Raw genomic sequence first — 19,957 nt, 5'->3', positions numbered from 1 at the left:
GCTGGACCGCTACTTCAATCGTCGAATTGAATGCCGGACCTAAATTGCCAGACCATATTACCAAATTGCCGGACCTAAGAAGTACATTCAGAAGAAACCCTGCTGGATCGAAACTAAGAACTTTCGAACAGCTTTATTATTTGCCAGACTAGAGAGGGGCATCCAAAAGATCAAATGCCGGATTGGAGAGGGGCATCTAAAAGATCAAATCCTGGATCGAGACATGTCAAATGTTGGACCACTCTATACTATTGTCAGACTGTTGCTATAATATTGTCGGACTGCTCTATACTATTCTCGGACCACTTGGATTCCAGAAGTCAAACTTACTGGACTGTTGCCGTAAAGTGTTGGACTGCATAGAACAAAAGAGATTGTTTAAAAAAAAGGGTATTTTGGTCTTCATTTGACCTTAAGTTTTTGCTGGGGGGGGGGGGGGGGGGGTAAAAGTTACACAAAACAGTTTATCGAATGAAGTAAAGAGTAGTTGGGGAGAGGTTGTCCAAGAAGTTACATCTTGGGGGATATATAATTTGCCTATAAAAGCTTTTTAGAAGAAATTACAATTTTATTTATGCATATCTGTTATTTTATTTATTTTTTATTTTTATCTTCCCCTTCTTTCACTTTAATAGTTTAATGATTCACCTCCTTCCCTCGCTCTACATAAACTAGAAAGACTCCTCGCTCTATATAAACTAGAAAGACTCGCATATCTCTTCAACCCTTCTCTCTCTCTATCCCTCGACTCACATTTCTCTTCAACCCATCTCTATCTCTCTCTCAAAACACAGTCTAGAGGCAATGGTATCTGCAGATACAGCCCGCACAGTGGTGGGCATCCTAGGTCAAATTCTATCCATCCAAGTATTTTTACCATTGCATAGGCAGATCATCAAAAACTCGCCAAAGTTTTGGCAGTGTTTTTGTTTTATGGGGAAGCATTTTACAATGTTTTCAGCACGCCATGCATTTTTGAGAGTCTCTGAGCTCTAAATCAGTGGCAAAACTGACGTTCTTATTTATCAAGATGAGTATAAGGAGGAAAGTTTCATTTTTTAAACACAAGGGGTGTTTTTTAATTGTGCAGTGGTTGATTTCTTTTACAGTTGCTAGTTTTGAAATAAAAAGGGGTGCAACAGTATTTTTTTCCATTGATGGTTAGAGGAATTAGGGGTCTTTGGGTAGTTTTGCATTTTGAGGCGCATTGAGTTGGGCTTGTAGATTGAAATTTTAAAATTGAAATGGCTATGAAATTTAGTAGGAATTTAAAATGGTTGAAAGTTTAAGGGCTCTTTTTTTTTTAAGAATTATTTTTTAGTAGTTGTACGAGGGTTTAGGATGTTGGTTTTTTATTTCTATTGTGTGATTTTGTGAAGTAATTGATAGATATCCATACTAACAGTTATTTATTTATGTTTCTTTGTTGCAGGCAACATAATAGCGTTGTGCCTTTTCCTTTCTCCAGTGTAAGTTTTCGAGTCTTAAATTGGAAAAGCATACAAGAGACCATTTGGAATTTGCTTTGTATTTTATTCAAAAAAATGCAACTGTTTGAGGGAAATATCCAATAACACCTCGTCACCCTTATAACATCCTCATAGCCTGTCACTGAAGCCTTTTGAAAATCCGAATCGGCCCGGTTTGACAGTGGTCCAATTCTGATTCGCCCAGTTCGACGTAGAGATACCCCGGCGTTCTGTCTATATTTAACAAATTTTTTTTTAAATATAGACATAACACCGGGGGTATTAAATATAGGCACGCCCCGGTGTTCTGATTCGCCCAATTCGCCCAGTTCGAGTCAACTAAAAATTGAGCTACAATTGATGGTCTCCTAATTTTTAGCTGACTCGAACAATTCTAAACCAGTTTATGAGCGAACTTGGGTATGTCAGGTTTCTTAAATCACTACTTTCAACTTAGCCAACAATGTAGCCACTTTTACAATACAATCCCAGCCATCAAATGGACGATTCATGTTGGTCATTTTCCCAAGAACCACATTTTCCATTGCTCTAAATTGTTTATGAAAGGCCCACTCTAAAACACCATTTAATATAAGAAAATATATTATCTAGGCATTTTCCTCCAGAATTTTTAATCATATTTTTGACAACAAATCCATCATTCCGTTCTATACCTTAAAGTTAGTGCCACTAGAGAAGCCATAGATGTAGAATAAAATATGTGCATGGCATGTATGTACATCGATGTATGTATGTGTATGTACAGGCCAACATTCATACAGATATGCAAGAAAGGAACAGTGGAGCGGTTTTCACCGATACCTTATTTGGCAACACTTCTCAATTGCATGCTATGGACTTTGTATGGGCTTCCCATAGTCCACCCTCATAGCACTTTGGTGGTCACAATAAATGGAGCTGGTCTACTCATTGAACTCACTTATGTGCTCCTCTTCTTGATCTATTCTGCAAAAAAACAAAGGGTAAGTTATAGTGCTCGCTTTTTTCTTAGGATTTGCTGCTTGGGTGTTATCTATCTAGATTGGTTGTTTTTATTATTTGAGTTTTTTTTTTTTTTTGGTCATTTTTTGATTGAATTGGGTTTCTCTTGTTTGAGGTGATGCATGCTAGTTTTTTTTGGACCAGTAAAAATGCAGGTGATGCATGATAATTTGTTTTGGTGGGCGAATAGAATCTTCTATCTTTGACTTTTTTTTCTTTCCCATTTCATAAATTTTTTTAGAAAAAAAAAAAAAAAGCATAAACACCCACTCTAAAATTATATTTCCAAATAATCCTTTGGCCTTATAAATATCCCATAAAACCCCAAGTTAAACAAAAAAAAGATGTTTAATCCTTCTTTATCTTTTCTATTGTCCAAATTATAGAATTATTATTATTATTATTATTTAATCACCGTGTTATCCAAATCCTAAAAAAAGGTCTCATTCTCTTTCTCTTTCTTCCTCACCCATAGACCTCTCGTTTCCTCTCTGGCAACCGTCCGCGAATGCATCTCTCTCTTATTTTGTGAACCCCACAAGTAAATTAAAAGAGTTATTACAAACTTGATTTTTATTATGAAGTTATGAGAAAAAAAAGAAGGTAAATTATGTAATTTAGACATTTAAAAAAAAATAAAAAAAGGTTATTTGGAGGGCTTTTTATAGGACCATGAGGTTATTTGGGATAATGAGGCTATTTGGGATAATAATTTTACAGAAAGAGGTATACATATTTTTTTATGGTTTAAAAAAACTCTCTCTCTCATACTTCTATTTTGGTTAAATGACAGCTTCCATCTCTCTCTGATGCTTCTATTTTGGTTAAATGAAAGCTTCGGCTTTTTTGCATTTCCCATTTGTCATGTCTTTTATGTGCTCTCTCTATCTCACTCTAAGGCTGTAGTTGATTTGCTGCTGAAAGTGTTCCTCTACCTACTTTTGGACATCACTTTTGTGGGCATGGTGATGCATGTTAGGTTTGTTTTGGTGGGCAAATTAAATCTTCCATTTTTGTCCTTTTTCTTTCCCATTCCATATATTTTTTATGCTGGTAGAAAACTCTGTCTCTCACAGTGTTGGCAAAACCATTACCCGGAACCGGCCACTGTCCGGCTAGGGTGGTCAAGCAAAGAACCTAGAAAAAGAAATTTAAAAAAATTATAAAAATCCAAAAAATAAGAAATTTGTTCGTAATAGGTTTTTTTTAATATTTTTTATTATTTTGAAAAAAATTGGGAAGTATTTTGGTTATAAATATTTATTTTTAATTTATTTTTTTTTAACTATTTCTAAACTACCCCTGAGCATAAATTGATTTTTTCAAAATCTATTTTTTCACTTTTTTTTTTAAATATTATTTATATGTATTTTATTTAACTATACTTTAAACATACTTTTCATATTTATTAGGATTTTTGAGATTTTTCTAAAAAACTTTAACTCTTTTTAGCCAAGCCGGGACCTACTCGGTTAAGGCCGATTACCCGGACCAAGCCCATGGCCAGGTTCTACTCCCGGGTACTGTTTTCTAACATTGGTCTCTCTCTCTTGCTTCTTTTTTAGGTTAAATGAAAGCTTCCATCTCTCTCTTTTATTTTGGTTAAATGAAAGCTTCCACTTTTTTTATTTCTTTTTTACATTTCCCATTGTTCATGCCTATTGTGTGCTTAGGAATCAGAATCAATCTCTCTCTCACAAAGTCTGTATTTGAATTGCAGCTGAAAGTGTTCCTCTACCTACTTCTGGAGATCACTTTTGTGGGGGTGGTCGCAGTCATGGTTCTCTCTCTTGCTCATTCACATGAAAAGCGCACGCTCATTGTTGGGAGCCTATGCATGTTCTTTGGCACTATGATGTATGTTGCCCCACTCTCTGTCATGGTAAGCGTTCTCTCTCTCTAAAACTATGGGTTAGTGCCATAGCAAAAATGTAGAAATTTGAAATTCTACATATTAATGTGTTTATATATGAGATTGTATAAAATGAAACTATTTATTTTTGGTATAAAGTGATCACAATTATTTATGACCATTAGATATGAAATCTGATAGCATGGGTGTATTATAAAGTTCGAAAAAAATTTGTTTTGAACTTTGAGCATGGTCAATAGAATAAATGCTGACATTTAATTTCGCATCTAATGATCAAGATTAATTGCGATCACCTTGTATCTAATGTAAATGATATCATTATATATTTTTTCTTTTTATTTATTTATATATATATATATATATGAGGAGTGATCTGTGTGTTTTTTGGATGTTAGAAATTGGTGATAAAGACCAAAAGCGTGGAATACATGCCATTTACCCTCTCCCTCGCCTCCTTGCTCAATGGAATTTGTTGGACAACCTATGCCCTCATCCGCTTCGACCTCAACATCACGGTAATCAATTTTATATCCCCTTCAATAATAATAATAATAATAATAATAATAATAATAATAATAATAATAATAATAATAATAATAATAATAATAATAATAATAATAATATTATTATTATTATTATTATTATTATTATTATTATTATTATTATTATTATTATTATTATCTTTTCAGGATTTGATGTGCGGCTGCATGAAGCCGTGGCTATATTAAATACTTTTATTATAATTATTATTGCCATTGTTAATGGTCACAAGTCAGGTGGCAAATGATGAAAATAAGATAAGGTGAGATGTAATTAGTACGAACAACAAGTTTAGTAGAAGTAATGGTGAAATAAGACTTTGGACCACCTTATAGTAGTAGTCATGGTTATTGATGCCATAATCATCCCACTTCTATACAAATGGATATGCTATAATCAGGTCAATAGACAAGAATATGGAATCCATTTCCCGAGCTTTTCTAGACGTGAGAGCATCGAAAATAATTTTGGTGCAGTGATTAAAAAATCGCTTGGTTGAGAATTGTTTGGAGCGGATCGGGTCCGGATTCATCTAGATTTGGATTCGGATCTAGATATATCTAGATCCAATCAATTCTACAATCCAATCTAGAATGGGAAAAAGCATTTAAAAGTATATATAAATAAATAAATAAATAGATAAATAATATATATATATATATATATATATATATATATATATATATATATATATAAATATAAATGATCTTATGAGACCCTCCCATACCCATGCTTGTAGGACCCTAAAGGATCACCAATAAATTTGGCACAGATCTCTAAAAAAGTCAAATCCAACACCCATATGATAACTTTTATAAAGATCTGTGTCAAATTTAATAGTGATCTTTTGGAGTCTTACATATTATATATATATATATATATATATATATATATATATATATACTATTTTAATAACCCTTTTGGATCGAGATCAAATCCACTTGTACCTAGATTTGATCCGAATAATAATTCAGATCTAAATTTTCGATCCTGATCCGAATATCGGATCTAAATCTTGATTCTATATACCTAGATGTGAATAGGATCCAAAATACGGGTTTCGGATCCGAGCCAGGTACGGAACTGCGTGACTCGGACTGGGTCAAGGGCAGGGTATTTGAGGTTCAAAAAACCCCCAAAATTGCCCCATTCTCCCAATCTTATTTATTTATTTTTATATATAGCCCAATCCGAGTTGAGAACTGCACGAGTTGGATTGGGCGATTCGGAATCGAACCCCTACTGAGTAGGAACCCGAATCTGGACTTCGAAACATTGTTTGACATCAAAATGGGCTTGATTCATATGAAATACAAAATGGTGCAGATCCCAAATGGCTTGGGCACATTGTTTGGGGTGGCTCAGCTTGCGCTCTATGCATGCTTTTACAAATCTACGCAACGTCAGTTGGCGGAGAGGCAAGCAAAAGCAAGTGAGGTGCACTTGGGAGAAGTGGTGATTGCAAGTAAAAGTGTGGCCCCTTCAAATATGAATGGAAACTCCATTGAAATTGAGGAGACTCCCAATTCATTCCAAACATCCAACCATGTTCAAGAGAGATAATCAAAACGCACCTTCTTATCCTTGTTCTTTTCTCTCTCTCTCTCTCTCTCTCTCTGTTCACGGTTCAGGCCTCAGTCCTTCATGAATATAAATGGATATGTCGTAGGGACATTTTCTCCTTCCATTTGATTGTTGCTAAATCCAACTTGATAACTTTTTTTTTTTTCCCTTACTTGTTTGCCATGGCTGAGGTGTACAAAATTATGAATAAGAAAAGAAAAAAAAATTGCATTGGGATTTAGAAATCGGCTGGGTCTCGATAGTGAACCACCTGGTTGTAGCCCTTGGACTTAGAAATTGGCCAGGTCCAACAGTGAACAACCTGGTTCTGAACAACTGGGGTAGTTTCTTACTTCGGGGACGTTTGGAAGCAGGCTACACCTAGAATTCAAGCCTACTCCGGTCGGTCAGTGTGAACCTTATGGTTTGGAGTTCTAGATCTTAGTTTGGTGGAGTGGCACTTTCTCTGTGAATGGGACCCGGGTAAGTCTTCTGTACAAGTGAAATTTTAGAGGAGTCCATAGAACATTTATTTTTTGTAAAAAGAGGTCACAATTATTCGTCCCTTAGATTTTAAAATAGGCAGTTGTAAGAGTGTCATTGATTAGACACAAAATTTCAAAAAAAATTTCTCGGACATCATGACTCACCCCAACCCATCCAATTTCACATCTAATGAGTGGTTATATTTGTGATCTCCTTATATAAAAGGTAAATGACCCTTTATAAACAATTCTTTTTTTAGTGGCGTTTTGAAATTAAATTAAAAATATGGGTATTGTGTTAAATTGTTTATTTATTATGGGGAATTTAATAAATTTCACGAAATTCTACCCTCAAAGGACCGATAACAGAAAAAGAAAAAGCATGAAGTAAACTAGGCTTACCTAGCGTAGAAACTAAGAGGGCATGACACCTTATTTATAAGTATGGAAATGGAAGATCCACTAGGCTCGTGTATTGAGGCTTTGCGTACCGTTGGATCAATGAATAGGGTTATCCCAACTATCCCATGAGCGGGAGCTATAGATCAACAGCTCTCATCATTTGACGAGGGGGACAACCCTGCACGTGGTTGGATCAGTGCAGGATCGTGCCCTCTTAGTAATTTTGCTTGGGAAAAATACTAGATATTATTATTCTTTCAAATGTTTTTGAGAACCTATCATTATCTGCCACATTTTACCCACCAATTTCCAACATGTCGTCCATGATGATTAAATCATCAATCCAAGGGTCACCATCGTTCGTTGTTGAAAACGATGGTTCCCTCGATCCAATGCGGACGAGTCGCGAACCACCATGTTACAGTGGGAGGTCTCTCCATAGGAATACCCCTCTAACATAGGGCATTGTTCCTGTTGACGGATTACTTCTCAATTTATTCAATATTGGCGGTTAGAGGTAAGGTCATGTTTGGGTAAATCTGTTGACTATGTAGGTATATTATTGGCTACCATTAAATGCCAGTAAGAAAAGGGTAATTTCATTGAGATTAAACCCATGGGGGTATTTGCGAGGTTAAAAATGGCCAAAGACAAACATGTTGTGGATCGGTTTCCATCAGTGCTTGCACAAAAAGTAAAGTGGTCGAGTGCTAGGCGACCAGGCTCAAAGGGCTGAGCTTGGGCCCAGGCAGTCATAGGGCCGGACTGCCCAGCCTTCTTTTTTTTCCTGACCTTTTATGTTTCTTTTCTTTGGGTTTATGAGGCCCGTCCCATAACTGGCCTGGATAGAGCCTCTCTTCAACCTGGAGTGGATCAGGTTACAGCCAGACAAAACTGGTCCACCAACATTTTATTTAAATCTAAATTTTTTGTAATTAGTTGTGTCTGTTTAATGCAGGAAACATGCTAGCCTTGTCCCTCTTCCTGTCTCCGATGTAAGTTTTTGAGCTCTCTCGACATTGGCTTGTGTTAGTTTGTGTTAAGTCGATTACACACATGCACACGCACAGGCACACGGAACGCGTACACACACATATGTATGTATGTTGGTAAGGAAACAAGGCATAAATGCTTATAGTAATGCTCAGTTATGTATGAGTGTCATATTTATGCATGAGGGTTTATGTATGTGCTTTTGTATGTTAGTGTAGGCCTACATTTGTGAAGATATACAAGAAAAGAGAGGTGGCGCAATTCTCACCGGTGCCTTACCTAGTTGCACTATTGAGTTGCATGATGTGGACTGTGTATGGCATGCCTATGCTTCATCCCCATAGCATGCTGCTCCTGACCACAAATGGCTCTGGTCTCATCATCGAATTCATCTATGTTCTCCTCTTCTTGATTTTCTGCAATACCAAACAAAGAGTAAGTCATCGTTAATTGAAAGGGAAAATATCAAGGGTTTAAAAATGGAAAAAGTGTATAAAGAGCTGACGCTTTAAAGAATCAACCTAGAGCCCACCTCAAAAATTTCACTAGAAGAGGTTGTTTGATGCTCAAATATCCTCTAATTGATCATCTCGACATCAAGATGCATGGACATGCGATTAGTAGAATAGCCATCATTGTGGTTGTGGTGCTCTTGCTTGCACATACCTATGCAAAGCGCACACTTACTGTAGGCAGCATCGTTGTTTTCTTAACTATTCTCATGTAAGCTTCCCCTCTCTCTATCTTGGTAAAAATCTCTCTATCTCTATGTTATTTTTTGCCTTATGTGTCTATATGCAATGCCATGTTATATGGTCTCTTTCTTTTCTCTTTCTACACTATTTTTCTCTAGTAAAAAAAAAGGCAAGAAATATGTTCAAAAGAATATAGCTTGGAACAATGAGAAAAGATATAACGATTTATGACCTCACTAAAGGTTTGACCCTTGATGGAACAGAATGAAATGTCATAATTCATGTAGCCAACTCCAAAGAGTTGGAATAAAATTACGATGATGCTAATGTATGCAATAACCATTAATCCACTCTCTCTCTCTCGTTATTGCTCCACATCATCACCACGGTTGGAGAGCTACACCATAGTACGAGGTGATAATTCAATTGGAGCTATGTTCATCTACGCATCGATGTTGAGAATGGACCGTAGATGACCTGTATATATGTGATGTATATTGATGTTACACTCTCTCCATAATCCAGAAGTTATGCTAACATGACGTGGTGGAAAGTGTTGAACATGTCGCAAGTGAAAATGAAAGTGCGGAATTTCCTAAACTAAGTGGCACTATCGTATGTCTTTGTGTGTTGCAGAGAATGGTTATTAGGACTAAAATTGTTGAATATATTCCGTTGTACTCTCGCTAACTTCTTTTGGCACTGGAATTTGCAGGACACCATATGCCCTCATCCGCTTTGACCTATTTGTAACTAATTTTAACCCCAACTTTTATTTATGTTGTTTACCTTGATGTTGGTTTTTAAACCAAGGATTCCGAATGAGAGCATTGTTATCAAGATTGGATCAGACCACCAGTTTCGATGGATCATATCGTTAACTAGAGCCTTGGCTAATCGAGTCCAAAGTAAAAAAAAAAATGTTTGGTAAAAACTAATAAAAACCAATGCATGATTGGTTTGGGGTAATCAGACCAGCCAATTCTAACAATTTGGGCCATTTAAAAAAGTTAGACATTTTTTAAAAATAAATATGTTATGTTTTTCTAATATTAGTTTTATTTTTTTTTTAGATTTTGAAAACTCCTTACTGGTTAGGTAACTGATCTGATCGTAATAACACTGGTTGGCAGTGACTAGGGTCCCTTGCCCAAGTCAAGCTACTCAACTTGACGATTCTATAGAGACTGTCAAGTCATAAAATGTTTAAAAATAAAACCTTAGGAGTCAGGGACTTCGAAGATTTTTGTTCAATGAGGAAGACATGCCCCTACCCTTTTTTTTAAAATAGATTAGCAGTTAGATTGTTTAAAGTGGGGGGGGGGGGGGGGGGGGGGGTTTGTTAGTGGTAAGAATAGAAAACTACAATGTAGTGACTAGGTGTGAGGATGCTACCACGACGACCCCTGCCCCATTCCTATCACTAAATGGTTGTGACCTCCTTGTACAAAAGATAAATGGTCTTTGTATAGACAATTTCTATTATTATTATTATGTCCCTAACCCTTTAAGTAATCTGGTAACCACTAATGTTCTATTGTAATAGACAAATGCGTGAGCCCACTTTTGGGTACTCTCCTTTTCAAAGTTTAAGCTTTAATTTGATATTTTGTACCATAAATGTTTTGTTATTAGAATAGCCCTAGACAAATGCATGAGCCCACTTTTAGGTATTCTCCTTTTCAAAGTGTAAGCTTTGATTTGATATTTTGTACCATAATGTTATTTGAATTGCCCTTAAAAAGCTTGAAACTAGATTGGCTCATAGGAATTCACATAAATGGCACAGATCCCTAATGGGTTGGATGGACTGCTTGGGGCTATTCAGCTTTTGGTCTATGCTATGTATTACAAATCAGCAAGGCAACAATTAGAAGAGAGGAAAGCAAGATTAAGGGAGATCAACTTAGAGGAGGTGGTGGTAACCGATAAAAATTGCACCCTAACAAGTATGAATAGACACCCCATTGAGATGGAAGAGAATCCTAATGCTTTCAACCCTTCCAAGGATGTTCATGATAAATGAACATAATTCAGTCTTATTCTCTCGTTTCATCTCTTTTGAGTTCTTTTCTCTCATTTTTAGTATTTGTTTCATGCCTTCGTCCTCATAAGTGATAGTACACATGATTTTGTGTGTACATTTTCGCTCCTTCTAATGAATTTGATAATGAGCCTTCCTAGGAACTGGGCTTGGACTTGAGTTAATTGACATTAGCAACACTACATCTTAAGTTCGATTTTATCACTGAACTACAAAAGGACAGAAAGAAATAAACTCGAGCATGTATCAGTTTTGTTTCCCTTTATTTTTGTAAAGGAAAATATTACGTTTTAGGTTAGCTGGTATGTTGGAGTTTTGTTCATATTTTTCTTGAAAGTGAGTGTATAGCAAGGGATAGGAGCACGGTTTTCTTTTTGATAGATATTGGAAGAAAAATCTAGGATTAAGGTTTTATCAAGTCAGAGAAGATAAATAAATAGATATTGGAAGATAAATCTAGGATTAAGGTTTTATCAAGTAAGACAAGATAAATAAAGTACAATGAGATAGGTAGGCAGAGAAAGAATTTTAAAGATAAAAACAAGTGGAGGGCGGCCCCCTTGAAGTGACTTATGAAGGGTTTGCCTCCTCGAAGAGGCCATATGTAGTATAGTTGTTAGTATTGGGTTTATGTGACCTTTAAAGGCTTTATGAGTGCTTGTAAAATGAAATGAAATGATTTAGTGAAACATGAACTCAATGGGAGTGTAGTCCCTCATGGACCATACTAAGCAAACGATGTTTGCAGATACCGGACTGTGCTTGATGATTTAGGCTAGTCGGTTCGGAAAAACCCATGTTACCTGGGCATAAAGAACAAACCGATAAGGGCTCTAATGGGATAGCCCTTGATGCAGTCAGAGAATATGCCCGGATGAATAAGTGGAGGGACTGTGTGACCCTTGTGTGTGATAGTGACCTACAGAGACGGGGGCCAAAGCCTCATCCATGTGTCATCACACGGTATGTATATCAATAGATTGTTAGGGAAAGCCAGAAATCCATCATTTAGGATGAAGCGTATGCATATGCGAGAGATACCCCTATGTACCATAGCAGCTGTGGTCGCATCAGGTCTAGGTGATATTGACTCGTCTTTAGGGGAGGATCTGAAATCCACAGACTGGAATTACGACCCTTTGGCTCATCGGCCGGACTTTGGTGACCCGCTAGTGAGCTCTTGCTTGGATTGTGGGTTATGGGAAACACTGGGTCTGTTTGATAAAGCAAGTGTAGTATGTAGTCCACAGTTGAAAGTGGAGTGCCCCATGATTGTTGATTCCTAAACCATATGGATCATTTTCCCATAAATTAATTTAATTGTGTTTGTTTTATTATGAAAATCATTTTACGATTATTATTTGAATTTTTACGAACCTCGGGATATTTTATTTATAATCTATCTATGGAATAGATAACTCAAGTCTCTTACCCCACAAGTCACCCAAGATCAATAGTTCATATTTAATATCACAAGAAGTGGCAAGCTAAGGAAAACGCTAAGCAACCCTAATCTTATTCAAAGTCTATAAAAAACGGATTGTCTTTACTCGAAAATCTCTATACCTTATCTTTTGTACCTAATTCCTATCTTTCTCTCTCATATCCCACAAAGGGACACGCCCCACTTAGAATTTCTCTCTCTCTCTTAAGAAAGGCTTCTCTCTCTCATGAAAGCCAAAGGGGGCACGCACTACTCTCTCATCTTTGATCTCTCTCTCCCACATTGTGAAAGAACTTAATGGTTAAGTTATGGAGTTCTTCTCTCTCTTCTCTTTCAACTATGGATTTATGGCTAGGGGTTTTAGGGTTTAGCAAAAAGATAATCCATTTCTCTCAAACTAGGTTGCTAAGATAATTCACTTAGGGTTTGAGTTTGTGATCAAAGGGGTTCATGTTTTATTGGTATGGCTTGGCCTAAACTTGCTTTCCCGATTGAGATTGAAGATTGATCATTGATCTCGTGCCATCAGATGGTGGTGACTCAGTGTGGGGTGTAATACGCCCGATTGAAGTAATCACCGGCACTCTTCCTTTTGTTACTTGCAATTTTATCTTTTATTCTCAAGCATAGAGCATAGTTGTTTCAATGACATCAAGTTGTTAAAATATTGGTTTTATTGTTATGTTGATTTTATTTTGAAATTTATCTTATTGTAATAAAGACCACCTATAAGTTATTTTTTGCCAAAAGAAGGGGTGAAGAAAAAAAAAAAAAAAGTATTCCCCGGTAAAAGATCACATAGGTCTGTTTTTTAGTTACTGAATTTGATTATTCTTATTTGTATTTATGTGGGATTGTTATGTAAAATACAAGAAGTCAGAAGACACAAGGGTCTGATAAATTATAGTTTTGCGTCCTAAATCCGAGCTAAAAAGACTCGAGTGAATGGTGCCTAGTTTGGCAGGAGGCCATGCATTCTCTGCTAAGATCATGGATTTGGGTTGCTTTTTTATTTTTTTTAAGAAATGGTGGTTCGATTTTTTGTTTGAATACCCCAACGAATAGGAAAGCCACCATTTTTTTTTTGACTAGTAGTACCAACTTTATTAAAAGCTACTCAAAAGAGATTACATCGTCAGAGACAATAAGGGACTGCAAATAAGCTCCCCCTTTAGCTAAAGAATCAGCAATGCAATTAGCCTCACGGAAAACGTGACCAAAGGAGATCGACAAAGATGTTGCAATATCCATCACTGGCAACCAAAGAGATCGAAGTTCCAACGGTACACGCTGTTCCAAAGTACACCACTTAATGATATTCAGAGAGACCCCTTCCAAAATACAGCTATTGTGAAAATCTTTAACCCACAAAGCAAAGCACTCAATTCAGCACAATTCGCCGTGGCCTCATCTATCGGGCCAGAATAGGTAAAAATTACATTGCCAAAACAATCTTGCAGCACCCCCCCAATTTCAGCTAACTCAGAATTCCCAAAGGAACTTCCATTAAAATTAAGCTTCAAGGTACCTGTACTTGGAGCCTTCCATATGTATCGAATTCTCAAACTATTAGAACCCAGTTGAAAAAGGTTTCTCAAATTAACCTCCACATCCAATTTGGAAATCCCTTTTCCCTCCTTTTTCACCGACATCCACGACCAGATGGAACATTTGATAATATGGATAAGTTTGACAAAGGGACCAACCTCCCCTTCAAAAGTCCTCTTATTCCTTTCCTTCCAAACCTCCCAAAGAATAGCTGCTACTGCAATCTTCTATAGAATTCGACCTGTCTTAAGCAAACAATGAGCTTTCAAAGAAGAGATAATCCCAGCCACATTTTGAGGGAGCACCATTTGTAATCCAACCATCTCAAACAACCAATACCAAATTCGTAAAGTAAAAGGGCAATGTAAGAAAATTGTGCACCTCTCTCCCCATCTTCCTTACACAACAGACAAACATTTTAAAGAATTTTCCCCCTTTTGATCAAATTATCGATAGTCAGAACTCTATCCTAAGCAGCCAGCCAGATGAAAACTTGAACTTTGTGTGGAATTTGCCATTTCCAAATTTGAACTAAAGAGGTACAAATCCATTTCTATCAATCATGGAAGAAGAGATTATAACAAGATTTGATCGAAAAAATACCACTCTCAATCTTCCAAATCATCTCATCATCTCCCTATTGTGACAAATAAACTTTATCTAACACCTCCATCAGCTGGCACCATTGAACTAGCACAACGTTGCTCAGGGGACCATAATTTAAATTAATGCTCCACGAATTATTTAGGCCCCTCCTCTCCAAAGCATCACACACTTTTAGATTGGGCGTTGCAACAAGCCTAAAAAGCTCAGGAAATAAAGCCTTCAAAGGAAAATCTCCAATCCACTTATGATGCCAAAATAAAACCTGAGAACCACTACCAATATTCCATCTAAAGTATCTTGAAATCATTAGCCTACAATTGGAAATCGATGGCCAAAGATGAGAAGAGTTCCTTCCTCTACCACGCCCAATCCACAACTGCATACTATCCATCCCATACTTAGATATGAGAACCTAGTATCAAATATGGTCCTTCAAATTAAGACTCCGCCACCACCATTTGCAAAGAAGAGATTGGTTGAAAGTTTTAATCTTCCTAACGCCCAAACTACTTTCTCGCTTTAGTGTACAAGCTCTATCCTACCTTAATAAATGAAATTTTCGTAACTCTCCAAAAGAACCCCAAAAGAAATCTCGCATCATTTTTTCGATTTTCCTAGCAATTGAAGCAGGAATATTAATCAATGACATTTGGTAAACAGGGAGATTGGCTAAGCAAGACCGCAACAACGTTACATGCCCTCCTAGGGACAAATACTTCGGCTTCCATAAGCAAGCTTGAGTTGAACTCTCTCAATCACCTTATCCCAAACAGCCACAGTTAGTCTCAAATCCGAAATAGCCATTCCAAGATAAGTAATCGAAAAGGAACTGACTTTACAGCCCATAGCAGCTGCCAGTTGATCCACCAACCCTTGTGAACAATTAATGCCAACCAAATAAGACTTATGGAAGTTAACTTTGAACCCCAACGCAGCCTCATAGCATTCCAAGAACCGAGCAATACTCTTAACATGAAGAGAATCTGCATCACAAAAAATAAGAGTGTCATCAGCATATTGCAAATGTGAGATGGAGATATTAGAATCCCCAATCCTAAATCCAGCAAAATGTTTCGACTCTTTTCACATTACTTAACATTAAGTTAAAACATTCGGCATAAATGGTAAATAAAAATGGAGAGAGCGGATCCCATTGATGCAATCGCCTAGAGGCATTAAAGAAACCAATAAGACTCCCTTTGAAAAGGACTAAAAAATGCGCAGATGACAAATAACCGTGAATCCAACTCCTCCATCTCTCTCCAAAATCCATCATTTTCATAATTTCTAATAAAAGCCCCCACTCAACTCTATCATACGCCCTTTTTATATCTAACTTTAACAGCACCCCAAGCTTATTACTGATAATTCGCGAGTGAATGCATTCTTGGGCAATGAGCACACTATCAGCAATTTGATGGTCCTTAATAAAGGTTGTTTGTGTGTTCGAATGAGAAGAGGAAGGGCCACTTTCAGTCTTTCAGCCTTTCAGCCAACACCTTGGTAATGATCTTGTAGAGACTAGTAAGAAGACTAATCGGTCTAATATCAGATATTTTAGAGATAACCGATTTTTTGGGGATCAAAGTTAGAAAAGTAGAATTAATACCTTTAAAAATAGTGCCAGAGATCATAAACCCCTAACCAAAACCAAAAGATCATCTTTAACGAAATTCCAACACTAGTGAAAAAAGGCTAGAGGAAAGCCATCGGATCCAAGTGCTTTATCACCTGGTAAAGCAAAGACCGCCTTATGAATCTCTTTAATCGTAACCTCACGCTCCAACTGGCTTTTCAAAGTATTTGGAAGCACCTTAAAAGGTACTGTAACAATCCTAAAATTTAAAAAAAAAAAAAAAAAAGGAGAAACGATGCTTTTAAATAGGTGATGGTCTGTTTGAGTATGATGGTCCTTGGGGACCATCACTATTTTCAAGAACTTTTACTTCGTTTAACTTTTGCTTGCCAGTTTTGCTTGCTTGCTTTTGCTTCCTGCTTGCAGCTGGCAACGTCCTTTAGCGGACGTGGTTTTCGTACGTTAAAAGCAGGCTTTTAACGCGACACCTCAGGTATGAGGTAGAGCGTAATAAAACAATATAATAATACGTTATAAGAATTGAAATAGGGGATGTGAGCACTCCCACCCTAAAACAAAATTTTGAGATCTCTCTCTCTGGTCGAAACATAGTGAACTTCTCTCTCGAACCGAATTTTTTTATCGGAAGCTCCCTCTCAAATAATTGTGGGTAAGTGACATTGTCTTTCTGAAAAATAGTCTATTTTTAATAAATAGTGATATTTCCGTCTAAGATCTTTATTTTATCAGTTTTATGTGTAAGTGACCTCATTGTCTCGAAAAATAATCCATTCTTTTTAAAAATAAAATGAAATAATTATTTCTGCTTATTATCATGAATTTTAGGCGCGATAAATTTTATGCGCACGTGACCTCATTATCTTGAAAAATAATCTTTTTAATAAAAATTGTGATATTTTATCTATGTTAGAAATTTTGAATGCTGTAAATTAGAAAAATAAATTTATTTATTTTTCTTGTCTATTGTTAGAAATAAATGTGATATTTCTGCTTTTAGTAAAATTGTGATATTTCTTTCTACTGTTTTGAATATTTAGACATTGTAAAATTGATGTGCAAATGACTGCCTTATTATTTAAAAATTGACATTTTTGCAATTGATTATAGTATTGTTGTGAAATGTTTATTTGTGAATTGATATTCCATAAATTGTGATAATTCCGTATTCTTGAATTTTTATAAGAGTTTTTCTATACATATTAAATTGGCAATTATGCTAGAATGCCTTTACAAACTGCTACCTTTCTAAATTTGAGCCCAAAATATTTGATTGGTTATTTTTGAAATGTTATAAAGAGTGACTGTTATTAATGGTTTAAGTGAAATTCATATTAATGGTTTCAGTGATATGTTGAGTACATGATATTGCTGCTTTCGAATGTTTAAAGAGATTTAGAAATAATTTAAGTATGCAAGTGGACTCATCTGGTTCGCCGGTGAGGTATAAGTGGACCTATCTGGGACGCCGGTAGGGTTTAAGTGGACTCATCCGGTACGCCGGTGAGGTATAAGTGGACCTGCAGGGATTAAGTGGACCTATCTGGGACGCCGATAGGGATTAAGTGGACCCATCAGGGCGCTGATGGGGTATATAGGTGACCTACTTGGGACGCCAGTAGGGTATTTTGTGAAATCCTTTGAATTATGTACTGCCGTTAAAAGTGTTATAAGCATTTCAATTACTCGGATTAGACTTAATTATGCATTTATTGAAAGTGAACCTGTTGATACATTTCTGTTAATAGATCTCATTTTGGAAAATATTGATATCTTTCAATCATGATTATTTTTAGGATTATGATGATCACTTACTGAGTAGCCAAACTCATCAAACTATGGTAAACATTTTTTTCAGGATAACTGCGGATTCATTTTGAGTGATAGTCAAGATCAACCTTGGAAGATACAGTTGTTGTACTAGCTTTCTTTATTTACTTTGTAAGACCTCGCCATTGTAAATTTGTCCTATCAATAGATGTATATATGTTTTGTCCGTGACATCTCAGGAATAATAGTATTGTAAATTCTTGGGGTGTGACAATTATGGTATCAGAGCAATAACTTTAAGATCCTTAGGAAATTTAAAAAGAATGTACTTAAAATCACATTTATTGTGTGTACAGACCGGGATAAAGTCAAGATCTAGAATGGCTGAAGCCAATATGGAAGGAATTCACAAAGCCTTGGAAAATATGGTTGCTCTAATGCAACATCAGATGGAAAACAACAATCCACCGAGGCAGTCAGTTACAGGAAATGGTGGGAGTAATATCGAACAATTTAAGAAATTAAACCCACCTTCTTTTTTAAGGGTGTTGTAAACCCACTGGAAGCCGAGAGATGGATTATGCAACTGGAAAAAATATTCGAGGTTATGGAATGTCCTGATGATAGGAAGGTGGCCGTGGCAGTTTTTATGTTAGAAGGTGAGGCACAACACTGGTGGCGAATGACAAAAGGAGTATTGGTCAAAGAAAATAAAACCTTGACTTGGGAAGTATTTCTAGAGGCATTTAATGAAAAATATTTCCCAGATTTTATTCGAGACCAAAAAGAAATGGAATTTCTAGAATTAATCCAAGGAAATAAGACAGTAGCACAGTACGAGGCCAAGTTTACAGAATTGGCCAGGTTTGCACCACATATGATTAATAATGAGGCAAGAAAGGTGAAGAAATTTGAAAAGGGTCTCAGGCCAGCTATTAGAAGCAGAATATCAGTCTTGAAATTAAGAACTTATGCTGAAATAGTGGATCGTGCCCAAATTGTCAAAAAAGATTTTGAAGATTACCAAAAGACGAAAAATCAGAACAGTCATGTTAGACCTACATCATCTAATCGACAACAGTTTGAAAGGCCAAACAAGAAGCCAAGGCCCTCGCCATTTCAAAGCCCAATAGAAACATGTAGAAAATGTGGGAAAAATCATGGATCAAGCCCTTGTTATTGGAATACCGGAGCCTGTTTTAAATGTGAAAAATTGGGAGACCAGATTAAACAATGTCCTAGCTTACAGACACAACAGCTTCCAAAGCAAGGAGAGATAGCTCCAAAGCCTCAGATGAAGGGAATAGTATTTGCAATTACCGAGCAAGACGCTCAGACCTCAAAATCAGTGATCCAAGATACTCTTATTATCTTCCAAAAAGTAGCTCATGTTTTGATTGATCCTGGATCTACTCATTCATTTGTGTCACAACACTTTGCATGCCACTTAAAGGTAGAACCAGAACAATTAGAATACATTCTAGAGGTAGCCACACCGATGGGAGATTCAATTAACACCAATATAGTGTACAAATCATGTGTAATAAAGATAAAAGAAAAGGAACTGTTGGTTGATTTAATACTCCTGGAAATTCAAGATTTTGATGTAATCTTAGGCATGGATTGGCTTTCTGCATACCATGCAAGTATTGATTGTTATAAGAAAATGGTTACCTTTAGTATTCCGAATCAACCAGTATTTTACTTCAATGGTGTCAAAGAAGACTCCCCATCATATTTAATCTCTTGTATTCGAGCTAATCGCCTCCTTCGAAAAGGGTGTCAAGGCTTTCTTGCCTATATCAAAGAAGATAGGAAGGAAGAAATAAATTTGGATACCACTCCGGTTATCCAAGAATTTCCCGACGTTTTTCCTGAAGAATTGCCAGGATTATCGCCTGACAGGGAAATTGAATTCTCCATTGAATT

The 19,957-nt window shown here is 36.4% G+C and overlaps 1 protein-coding gene across 1 annotated transcript; it reads left to right on the top strand.

Annotated features, from left to right (window-relative positions):
• The first annotated feature begins 483 nt into the window (after window positions 1-483).
• Window positions 484-6,569, top strand: LOC18434797 (bidirectional sugar transporter SWEET4). Its single transcript, XM_088873832.1, has 6 exons — window positions 484-847; window positions 1,433-1,469; window positions 2,236-2,452; window positions 4,192-4,353; window positions 4,740-4,859; window positions 6,211-6,569. The coding sequence occupies exons 1-6, from the start codon at window positions 805-807 to the stop codon at window positions 6,445-6,447; spliced, it is 816 nt and encodes a 271-aa protein (XP_088729958.1). The 5' UTR covers window positions 484-804; the 3' UTR covers window positions 6,448-6,569.
• The last annotated feature ends 13,388 nt before the right edge of the window (window positions 6,570-19,957 follow it).

The sequence above is a fragment of the Amborella trichopoda genome, chromosome 1, assembly GCF_054954075.1.
Source record: "Amborella trichopoda isolate Santa Cruz 75 chromosome 1, AtrichopodaSantaCruz75HAP2 v2.0, whole genome shotgun sequence".
NCBI classification, from domain to species: Eukaryota; Viridiplantae; Streptophyta; class Magnoliopsida; order Amborellales; family Amborellaceae; genus Amborella; species Amborella trichopoda.
This window is presented reverse-complemented; position numbering and strand designations above follow the sequence as displayed.